The 13188-nt window shown below is 53.2% G+C and overlaps 1 protein-coding gene across 14 annotated transcripts in view; it reads left to right on the top strand.

The window, feature by feature from the left end:
* The window catches only part of GAL3ST1 (galactose-3-O-sulfotransferase 1), a 20213-nt gene extending 7817 nt beyond the window's left edge, over nucleotides 1-12396 (top strand). For 3 of the 14 annotated variants that reach the window (XM_023185469.2, XM_023185455.1, XM_023185466.2), the window contains exons 2-3: nucleotides 9661-9800; nucleotides 10936-12396. In XM_023185469.2, coding sequence (XP_023041237.1) covers nucleotides 9670-9800; nucleotides 10936-12076 — 1272 coding nt within the window. In that variant the 5' untranslated portion in view covers nucleotides 9661-9669 and the 3' untranslated portion in view covers nucleotides 12077-12396. Of the gene's footprint in view, nucleotides 1-1782; nucleotides 1908-2081; nucleotides 2159-6284; nucleotides 6319-8668; nucleotides 8798-9660; nucleotides 9801-10932 lie in introns of those variants that run through there. The other 11 variants (XM_023185460.2, XM_023185459.2, XM_023185464.2 and 8 more) reach the window with 10 other exon arrangements.
* Nucleotides 12397-13188: the final 792 nt, after the last annotated feature.

Genomic DNA, 13188 nt, shown 5'->3' on the forward strand with positions numbered 1-13188 from the left:
GGGGGTGGAGGACCAGCCAAAGATGTTGTCATTGGCTGTGCGCGGTGGCTCACGCCTGTAATCCCAGCACTTTGGGAGGCTGAGGTGGGTGGATCACGAGGTCAGGAGATCAAGACCATCCTGACTAACACAGTGAAACCCTGTGTCTACTAAAAATACAGAAAATTAGCCAGGTGAGGTGGCAGGTGCCTGTAGTACCAGCTACTCGGGAGGCTGAGGCAGGAGAATGGCGTGAACCTGGGAGGCGGAGCTTGCAGTGAGCTGAGATCGCGCCACTGCACTCCAGCCTGGGCGACAGAGCAAGACTCTGTCTCAAGGAAAAAAAAAAAAAAAAAAAAGATGTTGTCATCAATACTCTGGGAAGAGACTTCTCTGGCAGGGCTGGAAGCACAGGTCTACCATCAGGGCTCCCTACTCTGGAAATCTTTGCTTCCATTGGCTAGTTGCTCACCTCCTCACCCACAATCTCACCTCTCGTTCAAGAGCCTGCACTTCACTCTCACCTAGTGAGGTTCTCACCCCTCTATAAAATGGAGATGATAACAGGAGCTCCCCAGAGAGGATTATGAGGCTGCATGATGCATGACAGGTCCCAAGCCCAGAAGTGGACCCTGTTGGGTTCAGAGTCCACGCTAATAAACCACAGCCCCTGCGGTTTGATGCCAGCTCCACCCTGACCCTCCAAGCTAGCTCAGCTGTCTTCAAGCTAGCTCAGCTCAAAAGGCAGAGCTGTCTTCAAGCTAGCTCAGCTCAAAAGGCAGAAGGTCAGCGGGATGTTAGCCTGGATAAAACAACTCCGTACCATGTTCCAAACCTGATTCCAGCACCTAGAGAGAAGGCGACTCTGGACCTACCTTGTGGCAGTTTAAACTCTGGTATTTCGTGGGTGCCTGGGGGCTGCTCCCAGACTGGTGAGGCTTTGAGGGAAAGGGGGACTCAGAGCAAGTGAGGATGCCTGCTGTTCCCTGGGAGAGGCTGGCAGCTGCTTAACCTATGAAAGTGCTTAGTGTGGGATGAACGACCGTCACAATAATGATCATTATTAATTGATGATGGCACCTGGGTCCCTAAATGGTGCCACCTGCCTGGTCTGTGATGGGGTTCTAGGCAGCAGTGCTGAAGGGAGGATGGAGGAGGCATTTCTGGGCACAAGGAGACCTCTGTCCATGGACAAAGCTGAGACAACTGACCTGAACCTAAGATTCAAGTGCCTGAACTGAGTCCTAGGATTCCTGGGGCTTAGGGCCAGGACACCTAGAACTGCCTCTTCCTGCCAAGGCCTTGGGGAGGATCTGCATCTCCAGTCAGCCCAAATCCTGCAGAGCTGGTCGAGTGTCTCTGTATCACCATTCCTCACCCAGGTATAGAGGCAGGATACGCTCTTTGATGTAAGATTTAGAGCTCAGAAAGTGAAATCTTGCCAGACTCATCTTCTGAGCCCCGGTCAGATGCTCTGCCTCCTGGAAGCCTTCTAGGCTGAGTTAGTTGTTCATTCTGGGTTCCCACAGATTTTGAATAAACCTTGGTCTCTGGTTGTGTCTCAGCATCTTTAAGCCCTTGAGTGTGGCAAGTCTGCATATGTACTCTGGCTTTGTCTGCTCTGATAGCTGGGTGACCTTGGGCAGGTGACGTTACCTCTCTGAGCTTTGGTTTCTTTACCAGGAGGGTAGAATAATAGAGGTGCTTGATGCATCAGCTGTGAGACTTAAATGAAATGCAGCAGGTGGAGCAATTAGCCCTCTTGCACCCCAGCCCACCTGCATCTCCCTGTCCCTCATTCAGCCTTATAGCCTGTTCTGGGCTCCCTGCAGGCTTCTGTGGTTGCTGTGTCCTTGGCCCAAGGATACCTAGAATCTTTCTGTACCCTTGGATGAAAGAGCTGCTTGCTTGTTGGGGTCCAGAGAGAGGTGAGGACTGGCCAGGGCTGTCCAGTGGGGGCAGAGGGCCAGGGCAGCACCTGCAGGGTACCAGGGTGTGCCACCTGCTATCCCCAGGAAGCAAACTCATGAATATTCACACCACTGGATGGGAGGGAGCCAGCCAGCTTGCTGCTGGGTGTCATTGGAGCATTCCTGTCTCCCAGTGACCGCAGAGACAGCCTGGGAGTTGGACGTGGCTCAGGCAGTGGGTGGAAAGGGGCAGCCAGCCACAGCCCGAGGTGAGTGTGTCCCTTATTCTCCGCCACAGGGGTCACAGGGAAAGTAGGATACCCGGATACCTGCCTGGTGGTGACGCTCTAAGCCAGAAGGTTTACCATCCCAGGATGGGTTTCCCTGTGTGCATGATGTGGGGGAATAAGTCCTGTTTCTCCTTCGTTCCCTGGAGGGTGTCAGTTCAGCTAAACAGGAGGATGGCCGGGCCTGGCCTGCTGCCAGTTCTCTGCACTGATGCAGGTCAATGCGACGGGCATAATCTAGAAGGGCAGGAATAGATGGGGTGGGCTGGTGATGGGGGGACTATCCCTCCTGAGTGCCTGTGGTTGTCACTACTATGGGTGGAGGAGGTGGGAGACCCAGGTTCTAGTCCCGTCTCTGCTGCTGCTGTGCTGTGTAACCCTGAAGGTGGCCTTGCCCTCTCTGAGGTTCAGCCTCCCTGCCTCTTTGTCTTCTGGCCTTGAGGCTAGGAGGCTCTGGCTGCATTGAGATCATCCCTGGACTTGGGACCCTCAGCTTCCTGCAAGCCTCCATTGTGGGTCAGTGGGCACACACTTTGGTGGGGCTGTGGCTGGGACCCTGGGAATGTATCGATGATGATGATGACAGTGATGGCAGGCCCCGCTCAGTGACTGTCTGCTCTTCACCAGCCCCGGGCTGGGTGCTTTCCTTGTGGAATGCCGAGTATCTGCACAGCACCCTGTGATAGAGGGTCAGCTGGTACAGGTTGAGTATCCCTTATCTGAAATGCTTGGGACCAGAAGTGTTTCGGATTTCAGATTTTTCAGATTTTGGAATATATGCCTATATATAATGAGATATCTTGGAGATGGAACCCAAGTCTAAACATTTTTGTTTAGAAAGAATTGATGTTTCTTTCTTTCTGGTTGATTTTGTTGTTTAAACTTTTTTTTTTTTAATTTAAAATTTTTTTTTTTTTTTTTTTGAGATGGAGTCTCGCTCTGTTACCCAGGCTGGAGTGCAGTGGTGCGATTTTGACTCACTGCAAGCTCCGCCTCCCGGGTTCATGCTCCTGCCTCAGCCTCCCTAGTAGCTGGGACTACAGGCACCCGCCACCATGCCCAGCTAAATTTTTTTGTGTATTTTTAGTAGAATGGGTTTCATTGTGTTAGCCAGGATGGTCTCAATATCCTGACCTCATGATCCACTCACCTCAGCCTCCCAAAGTGCTGGGATTACAGGCGTGAGCCACCGTGCCCGGCCTAATTTTAATGTTTTTGAGACAAGGTCTTGCTCTGTGGCCCAGGCTGGAGTTCAGTGGCACAATCATGACTCACTGCAGCCTCAACCTCCCAGGTTCAGGTGATCTTTCTGCCTCAGCCTCCCCAGTAACTGGGACGACAAGGCATGCACCACCATGCCTGGCTAATTTTTGTATTTTTTGTAGAGATGGGGTCTTGCCATGTTGGTCAGGCTGGCCTCAAACTCCTGAGCTCAAGCGATCCTCCTGCCTCTGTCTTTCAAAGTGTTGGAATTACAGGCATGAGCCACCACGCCCCACCTTCATGTATGTTTCTTATACACGTAGCCTCAAGGTAGTTTTATTTTTCCCTTGAGGACACTGACTAAACTGTGTGTTGTGCACCTGGGTTTTGACTGAGACCTGTCACGTGAGGTCAAGTATGGAATTTTCCACTTGTGGTGTCATGTAGGCATTCACAAAGTTTTGTATTTAGGGACATTTCAGATTTCAGATTTTGGATTTTTATTTTTATTATTTATTTATGTATTTATTTATTTTTGAGACAGAGTCTTGCTCTGTCGCCCAGGCTGGAGTGCAATGGCGCAATCTCAGCTCATTGCAACCTCTGCCTCCTGGGTTCAAGCAATTCTCCTGCCTCAGCCTCCCAAGTTGCTGGGATTACAGGTGCGCACCACCACGTCCGGCTAATTTTTTGTATCTTTAGTAGAGACGGCATTTCAGCATGTTGGCCAGGCTGGTCTTGAACTCCTTACGTCATGATCGGCCCGTTTCGGCCTCCCTAAGTGCTGGGATTACAGACATGAACCACTGCGCCCGGCCCATGGGGGCTTTTACATGCATGTGCCTCACATGTATTACTCTCGTCTGTAGGTCTCCTAGACAGGATCTCTCCTGTGTCTCAGTGAGGTGTTGTCTGCCTGGACCATGTCCTCATCCACATTCTCTGCACAGGCTCTATAGCCCTGCCCACATTCTGCCCTGAGAGGCATGGGAAGTCATTCATCACACATTCACCAGGTGCCAGGCTCGGGGAGCTCAGGGATGAGTCACCAGTAGGCTTGCCTGTAGCGGGGCACGGAAGGGACCTCTCCTCTGGCACGCCAGTGAACCAAGGCTGGGTCAGGGTCAATGGTGATGATAATAATGAATATGTGTCAATCACCTCCTGGGTACGTGCATTATCTCAGTCTCATAGCCTTAGAGCAAGGCATGGTGGCTTATGCCCAGCACTTTGGGAGGTGGAGGTGGGGGGATCACTTGAGGCCAGGAACTCAAGATCAGCCTGCAACATAGTGACAGCCCCCATCTCTACAAAAAATTAAAAACTTAGCGAGGCATGGTGGTGACCTGGGCGTGGGTGGTATGCACTTGAGAGGCCGAGGCGGGAAATTCACTTGAGACCAGGTGTTCGAGACCAGCCTGGGCAATACAGTGAGACCCCCCCATCTCTAAAAAAAAAAAAAGTTTTTAAAGTAGCCAGGCATGGTGGTGCATGCCTGTAGTCTTAGCTACTCAGGAGGCCGAAGCAAGAGGATCCACTGAGCCCAGGAGTTCAAGGCTGCAGTGAGCTATGATCATGCCACTTCAGTTCAGCCTGGGTGATAGAGCAAGATCTTGTCTTTTTAAAAAAATAATCTCATAGCCTGGTGACTGTTCTCCCTCAAGCCAGGCTCCTGGCTGCCAGCTAGCTCCTCTCCCAACCTCAGTCTGTTCGGGGGCTCTGCCTGTGATTACAGAGGGCTCTGTGTGCCTTGATCTTGCTGTTGTGTGTCCATGCACACATGAGGAGACTGAGGCTCAGGGAGGGTGAGGTACATAGTTTCACACCTAAGTTAACAGTGGCCAGGCAGGAAGGGCACAACCAGACTTGGACCCCTCAGGTGGCTGGCACAGGAGGGACCAGACACCAAGGTCCCCCCTGCTTCCCCTCCCCTTATCCTGGCTGCAGGCTCAGCCCACAGAGAGCAGACCCTGCTGTGCTCCCTGGACAGAGCTTCCTGTCCACCCCCACATCCCCCACTTTCTGTGATGCAACTTTCCCTCCTTCCTTTCCCTGGGCTTGGGACAGGGCTTAGGACACACCAGGCAGGGACTGCCATGGAGAAAGCAGGAAGTGGAACACTGGAGGTCCATAGACCTGGGCTCTAATTCTGGCCCTGCCCCGCCTTTGCTGAGTGACCCTGGGCAAGTTATGTCACCTCCTGGAACCTCACCTTTCCCATCTACCAAATGGGGGTGACAGCAGTGTGTGGGGGGTGGAGTGGTATCCACTAAGTGGTTGCTGAGTAGGGTCAGTTAGATGCTCTGGAGAGGCAGGCCCCTGCCCTGGGCCTGGCTCCTAACACGGGCTCAAAAGTAAAACTAGGAGGGATGGCCCAAGGTTCAGCGGCAGGCAGCACACAGCACGTGTGGCAGGAAACTGGCAAGCTTTGAGAAATAGCAAATGGGGGCTGGGCTCAGCAGCTCACACCTGTAATCCCAACACTTTGGAAGGCCGAGGCGGGTGGATCGCTTGAAGTCGGGAGTTTGAGACCAGCCTGGCCAACATGGTGAAACCCTGTCTCTACTAAAATGCAAAAATTACTTGAGTGTGGTGGCGTGCAGCTGTAATCCCAGCTATTCGAGAGGCTGAGGCAGGAGAATCACTTGAACCCAGGAAGCGGAGGTTATAGTGAGCTGAGATTGTACCACTGCACTCCAGCCTGGGCAACATAGGGAGATTCCGTCTCAAAAACAAACAAACAAAAGAGCAAATGGGAGAATGAAATTAGCGAGTGAATGAGTGAACCAATAATGGTGTGGGGGGGTGGAGGAAATGTCCTGGGCGGGGCCAGGTGGAGCCTGATTGGCGGGGCAGGGAGGCTAGTCTGCCCCCTGCTGCTGGGCCTGGACCTCAGCGCCTCCAGTAGTGCAGCCTCCCCGATTCCGGAAGGTCCCTTGGTGAGTGGGGCTGCCGGGGTGAGTCCTTGGGATTTCCAGAGGGCAAGCCACAGTAATCCTAATCCCTCCTCGTCTTAAAGTCAGAGAAACCGAGGCCCAGAGTTTTGGACTATGATCTGGCCCACGACTCTGCGCTGTTTTATGCTGGGTCGCTGAGAAGTTGGAGGCTGACAGGGGTGCTTGAGGCTGAGGCAGGTTTGTGCTTTGTGGGGGGCCCAGCCCCCACTCCTTTTGGGGTTGAAGGCAGGCCTCCCCCGGGCCTCAGAAGGGGTACAGCTAACACTCTAAGTGATGACTGTGTGCTGGTTGCTTTGCTTAGAAAATTTCTCCAGAGAACAGCTAGGGGCGCCTCCAGCTTTCCCATTTTACAGATGAGAAACAGACTCCTTGAGGGTTCCTGGCGGGTCTGAAATCACAGGGCTGGATTGAAACACAGGCCTGGGGCCCCTCCATGGCTGGCGGGTTCCGCTTTGCAAGCTTTCTGATTTGTTACTTAAATGTGTTAAGTAACAAATTAACTAACACATTTGTTAAGGTGTTGACAATTATTGTCTTTTTTTGAGATGGGGCCTCACTCTGGTCACCCAGGCTGAAGTGAAGTGGCGTGACCTTGGCTCGCGGTAACCTCTGCCAACCTCTGCCCCCCAGGCTCAAGCAATCCTCCCACCTCAGCATAACTTTTCCAGGGCATAGTGTGTGCGACCGTCCCCCAGGGTGGCTGACTGGCTTCTGCCTCCAGGGACAGTGGTGATAAAGCCATGCATATAGTTATTAGCACATGTGACTTTTCCTGGCCTCAGGAGCCCAGGGCACAGTGCAGTGTGAGCCAGGACAGGAGTGGAAAGTTCGGGACAAGAGTAGAAAGCTTGGGCACCTGGTTTTGCAGCTAAGGCAAGGTGGGAAGACCCTCCAAGCTGCAGCTCTCTCCTGGACTCCAGTTCCTCAGCCTGAACTACCCCCGTCACAGTCCCCGTCTCAGTCCCCTGCTGATAGGGTTGCCACACTTAGATCATCCTCCAAAACAAACAAATAACAACAGGCTGGGCACAGTGGCTCTTGCCTGTAATCCCAGCACTTTGGGAGGCTGAGGTGGGAGGATTGCTTGAGTCCAGGAGTTCAATACCAGCCTGGGCATCTCAAAAATAATAATATAAAAAATGTTAAAAATATATATATATATGAATAGGCCAGGCGCAGTGGCTTACGCCTGTAACTCCAGCACTTTGGGAGGCCGAGGTGAACAGATCACGAGATCAGGAGATCAAGACGATCCTGGCCAACATGGTGAAACTCCATCACTACGGAAAATACAAAAATTAGCTGGGTGTGGTGGCATATGCCTGTAATCCCAGCTACTCGGGAGGCTGAGGCAGGAGAATCACTTGAGCCAGGGAGTGGGAGGTTGCAGTGAGCCGAGATCACACCACAGCACTCCAGCCTGGTGACAGAGCGAGACTGTGTCTCAAAAAAATAAAATAAACATATAAAAATGAAAAATAAAATAAGGAAATAACAATAACAAAACCTCCAGGACATCTAGTTAAACTTGAAGTTTGAATAATTTTTTTTTATTTTTGAGACAGAGTCTCACTCTGTCACCCAGGCTGGAGTGCAGTGACACCATCTCAGCTTACTGCAACCTCTACCTCCTGGGTTCAAGTGATTCTTCTGTCTCAGCCTCCTGAGTAACTGGGACTGTAGGCGCATGCCACCATGCCCAGCTAATTTTTGCATTTTTAGTAGAGACAGAATTTCACCATATTGGTCAGGCTTATCTCAAACTCCTGACCTCAGGTGATCCACCCTCCTTGCCCTCCCAAAGTGCTGGGATTACAGGCATGAGCCACCGCACCCAGCCTTGGAATAATTTTTAGTAGAACTATGTCCCATGCAATATTTGGAATATACTTACACTGTAAAAAATTGTATTCATTGTTTATCTGAAATTTGAATTTAACTGGGCAACCCTACCAGCTGGCTTTGGAAAGGGGGTGGGTGTGTGGGCAGACGCCTGGCCAGCTGTGTGGCCTGAGCCTTCTTCTTCCCAGCTGTGAGCCTCATTTTCTCCATCATCCACCCCTATAGACTCCAGGGGCACAAGGGCCAGTGAGGAGAGAAGAGCCCTGGCTCTTACTGGGTACCTCACCTGTACCACTGTGGGATGGGTGGCACAGGGGACAGGTAGGGCTGGCTGTGCCTTCTGAAAGGTGAAGGAGTCAGACCTCAGAGAGCTCTTGGCCTTCCCTGTAGATAGCCCTGGCCCAGGCCTGGGGGGCGGGGAGTGTGGCACAGGGCACGGGGAGAGGCTCTTCTTTTCCTTCTTATTTATTGATTTATTTATTTGAGACAGGGTCTCACTGTGTCATCCAGAGCTGGAGTGCGGCGGCACAGTCATGGCTCACTGGAACTCAGGTTCAAGCAATCCTCCCGCCTCAGCCTTCCAAGTAACTAGGACTACAGGCATGTGCCACCACGCCTGGTGAATTTTTTAAAATTTTGTTTTGTAGAGATAGGGTCTCACCATATGCCCAGGCTGGTCTTGAACTCCTGGCTCAAGCACTCCGCCTGCCTCATCCTCCCAAAGTGCTGGGATGACAGGTGTGAGCCACTGTGCCCAGCCTTTTTCCTTTTGCCCTAGAAAAGTGTTTCATGGTTGGGCGCAATGGCTCACGTCTGTCATCCCAGTAATTTGGGAGGCCAAAGCGGGCGGATTGCTTGAGCCCAGGAGTTCGAGACCAGCCTGAGCAACATGGCGAAACTGTGTCTCTCTATTTTTAAAAAATTAAAGTATAAAAAAAGGAAATAATTTCATTATCATGCCCTAAAAGGTATAAAAAATAAGATAACTTCAGGACCTAGGAGAATTTGGAGTAAAATTGAAGAAGTTTTTAAATATGTATTTTTATAAAAAATACAAGAAAAAGAAACAGAAGAAAAAATAACTAAAAATAAGGTAACGAGTATTAGTTATCTTATTTTTTCTTCTGTTTATTTTTCTTTTATTTCTTATCAACCAGCTTAAAAATTAAGAGGAGTGGAAAGTTTGGGGCCCTGGTTCTGCTACCTGGTTCATTTTAATTTTTAAATTTTAACCTTCTCCCTGCCCCATTCCCCAACCTCTCTTTGAGTTGCTTCACCCACCATCTCTGTCTGCAACCCTGGGGCTCTCTCTTTCAAGGTGGTTGTCTCTCTATCTCTCCAGTGTCTCTCTGTCCCTGTCTGGACCCTGCTGGGGGCCACAGAGCAGGCAAAGGCAGGTCTCAGCTGCCAGGCCTGGGCAGCCTTGGGGTCTCCCTGGGGCCAGTTTCCTGACACTTGCCCCACTCTGTGCTGCCCCCGCAGGTGTCTGAGATGCTGCCACCGCAGAAGAAGCCCTGGGAGTCCATGGCTAAGGGGCTGGTGCTGGGCGCGCTGTTCACCAGTTTCCTGCTGCTGGTGTACTCCTATGCCGTGCCCCCGCTGCATGCTGGCCTGGCCTCCACGTGAGTGGCCCAGCTGGGCAGATGATGGGCGTAGGTGGGGGAGGGATGGCACCCCACCCATGGGGCCCCGTAATTACCACAGGGCCTGCCCCAGTGATCTTGGACAGCCACCCTGCACCCTGCACCATGCTGCACCAGACAGAAATTCCACTGATGGCAGAGCTCGCCGCGTAACCCTGAGTCTTGGTGTGCCCATCTGTGAAGTGGGGATAAAAACAGAACCTTTCGGCTGGGCGCGGTGACTCACGCCTGTAATCCCAGCACTTTGGGAGGCCCAGGCAGGCAGATCACCTGAGGTCAGGAGTTCGAGACCAGCCTGACCAACATGGTGAAACCCCGTCTCTACTAAAAATACAGAATTTAGCTGGGCATGGTGGTGTGTGTCTGTAATCCCAGCTACTTGGGAGGCTGAGGCAGGAGAATTGCTTGAACCCGGAAGGCAGAAGTTGCAGTGAGCCAAGATGGCACCACTGCACTCCAACCTGGGCAACAGAGTAGACTGTCTCAAAAAAAAAAAAAAAAAAAAACGACAACAACAAAACAGAGCCTTCCTCATAGGACATGAGAATCAGGTAACACTGTACAGGGCTTAGATTGGCATCATCTGAGATGCCAATGGAGCCCTGAGGGGGTGACCTGTCCATGGATTCAGATGGGTCCGTCCGACTCCAGGCCCAGCTCCTGAGAACCAGGCTCTCCCGCTTCCTCATGGGCTGCTCTGCACAGACCGGGCACAGCCTGTAGCTGGTGCAATACCAGTGCTTGGTGATACTAAGTTGAAACAGAGGAAACTGCAAATTTCTGCAAAACTGACCATTTTTGTCCTATAAAATGGCAATTTCGTGTGGCCCAAGCTGCTACTGATTCGTGGTACATGCAACACAGTGGCCATGAATGAAGCCTTTGTGCCTTATCTCACAACACTGTGAATAGGGCCTGTTATTGTCCCCATTTCACAGAAGAGGAAACTGAGGCCAGAGAGGCCAGACCACCCAGCCTGGACTCAGGCTCCACAGGTCCCGCTATCCCAGCCCCTTTGCCACCACTGTCCCCAACAATCTCCCTCTCTAGCTACCAGAGTCCTGAGGGTCCCAGCACCCCCCTGAGGCTCTCCCCACCTCTCTGTCCCCAGCAGGACCCCAGAGGCCGCAGCGTCCTGCTCTCCGCCTGTGCTTGAGCCAGAGGCTGTGAACCGCGCCAACGGCTCGGCGGGAGAGTGCCAGCCGCGGCGCAATATCGTGTTTTTGAAGACGCACAAGACGGCCAGCAGCACCCTGCTCAACATCCTGTTCCGCTTCGGCCAGAAGCACCGGCTCAAGTTCGCCTTTCCCAATGGCCGCAACGACTTCGACTACCCGACCTTCTTCGCCCGCAGCCTGGTGCAGGACTACCGGCCCGGGGCCTGCTTCAACATCATTTGCAACCACATGCGCTTCCACTACGACGAGGTGCGCGGCCTGGTGCCGCCCAACGCCATCTTCATCACGGTGCTCCGCGACCCCGCCCGCCTGTTCGAGTCCTCCTTCCACTACTTCGGGCCGGTGGTGCCCCTCACGTGGAAGCTCTCGGGCGGCGACAAGCTGGCCGAGTTCCTGCAAGACCCGGATCGCTACTACGACCCCAACGGCTTCAATGCCCACTACCTCCGAAACCTGCTCTTCTTCGACCTGGGCTATGACAACGGCCTGGACCCTGGCAGCCCGCAGGTGCAGGAGCACATCCTGGAGGTGGAGCGCCGCTTCCACCTGGTGCTCCTTCAGGAGTACTTCGACGAGTCGCTGGTGCTGCTGAAGGACCTGCTGTGCTGGGAGCTGGAGGACGTGCTCTACTTCAAGCTCAACGCCCGCCGCGACTCGCCGGTGCCGCGGCTCTCCGGGGAGATGTACGGGCGCGCCACCGCCTGGAACATGTTGGACGCCCACCTCTACCGCCACTTCAACGCCAGCTTCTGGCGCAAGGTGGAGGCCTTCGGGCAGGAGCGCATGGCCCGCGAGGTGGCAGCCCTGCGCCATGCCAACGAGCGCATGCGGACCATCTGCATCGACGGGGGCCACGCCGTGGACGCCGCCGCCATCCAGGACGAGGCCATGCAGCCCTGGCAGCCGCTGGGCACCAAGTCCATCTTGGGCTACAACCTCAAGAAGAGCATCGGGCAGCGGCACGCGCAGCTCTGCCGGCGCATGCTTACGCCCGAGATCCAGTACCTGATGGACCTCGGCGCCAACCTATGGGTCACCAAGCTCTGGAAGTTCATTCGCGATTTCCTGCGATGGTGACGTCGCACCGCCCAGCGGCTTGCCTGCCTGCTCGCTCCTAACAGAGGGGCTGAGCAGGACGCCGCTGGTGCTGGCCGCCCCCAGCCCCCTCCTGGTGCCACCTCAGACCCCGGGGTGAGGGGGGGTGCTTCCTGGGGGGACGCAGCCAGCCAAGGCTGGGCCCATGCACACAGAGAGGGCCTAACCGATATCAGTATTTAACTAATTATACCGGTTTTTATTAAACCCCTTTCCCTCCCCGAAAAAGAATGTTCTATTTCTGCCTCCCCTTACAGGGGAGACCTCAGAAGTAAAGGAATTTGATGTTGTGTTTTTGTTAATCAGCCTCAGTGGTGGTGACTTGGGGTGGGGGGAACCCAGGAGACCACAGTGGTGCCTGGGTGAGTCTGTAGGCAGAGACCAATGGATGGCAGGGATTTGATGTGTTTTTGCTATGTGCTATAGTCCTATGTGGTTCAGGGACTCCCATGAGCTACCAAGACCTGGAAAAGTGCATGTGTATGTGTGCGTGTGGGTGCACACGTGTGCGTGTGTGCATGTGTGTGTGATCATCCTAAGGAGTACAACAGTTTATTACTCTGACTGTGTGCCCAGCACTAGGCTAGGGGCATTATTTCAACTCATCTTCACCAAAACCCAGCGACCTGGGGACTGTTATTATCTCATGCTAGAGACAATGAAGGGTGCTCAGAGAGGGACAATCACTTCACCAAGATCACACACCAAGTGGTAGGACTAGAGTAGGGGGCTGGGCGGGTAGAGGGTGTGGCCGGATCAGAATAGAGAAAGAGGGAGGAAGAGACAGGGAGATGGCAGCGGTGGGGCCCCTCAGTAGGGCACTGGCAGCAGGCCCTGGGCCCAGGCTAAGGGTTTCTTGCACAGACTTCATTAATCCTCACAATAACTAAAGTCGTTAAAATTACTGTCCCATTTTACAAACGTGGGAACGGACATTCGGGCAGGAGAAGGGATTTGCCTGAGGTCACATTGCAGGACATATTAGACCAGGGACTCAAACCGCCTCCCAGGGACCCCAAACCCTTCCCATCTCCAGTGCCTGTCTCTCCCCTCCTCCACGCTCCCCCTCCATCACTACTGATCCCAGGCTCCTA

The sequence above is a fragment of the Piliocolobus tephrosceles genome, chromosome 19 (genome assembly GCF_002776525.5).
Source record: "Piliocolobus tephrosceles isolate RC106 chromosome 19, ASM277652v3, whole genome shotgun sequence".
NCBI lineage: Eukaryota > Metazoa > Chordata > Mammalia > Primates > Cercopithecidae > Piliocolobus > Piliocolobus tephrosceles.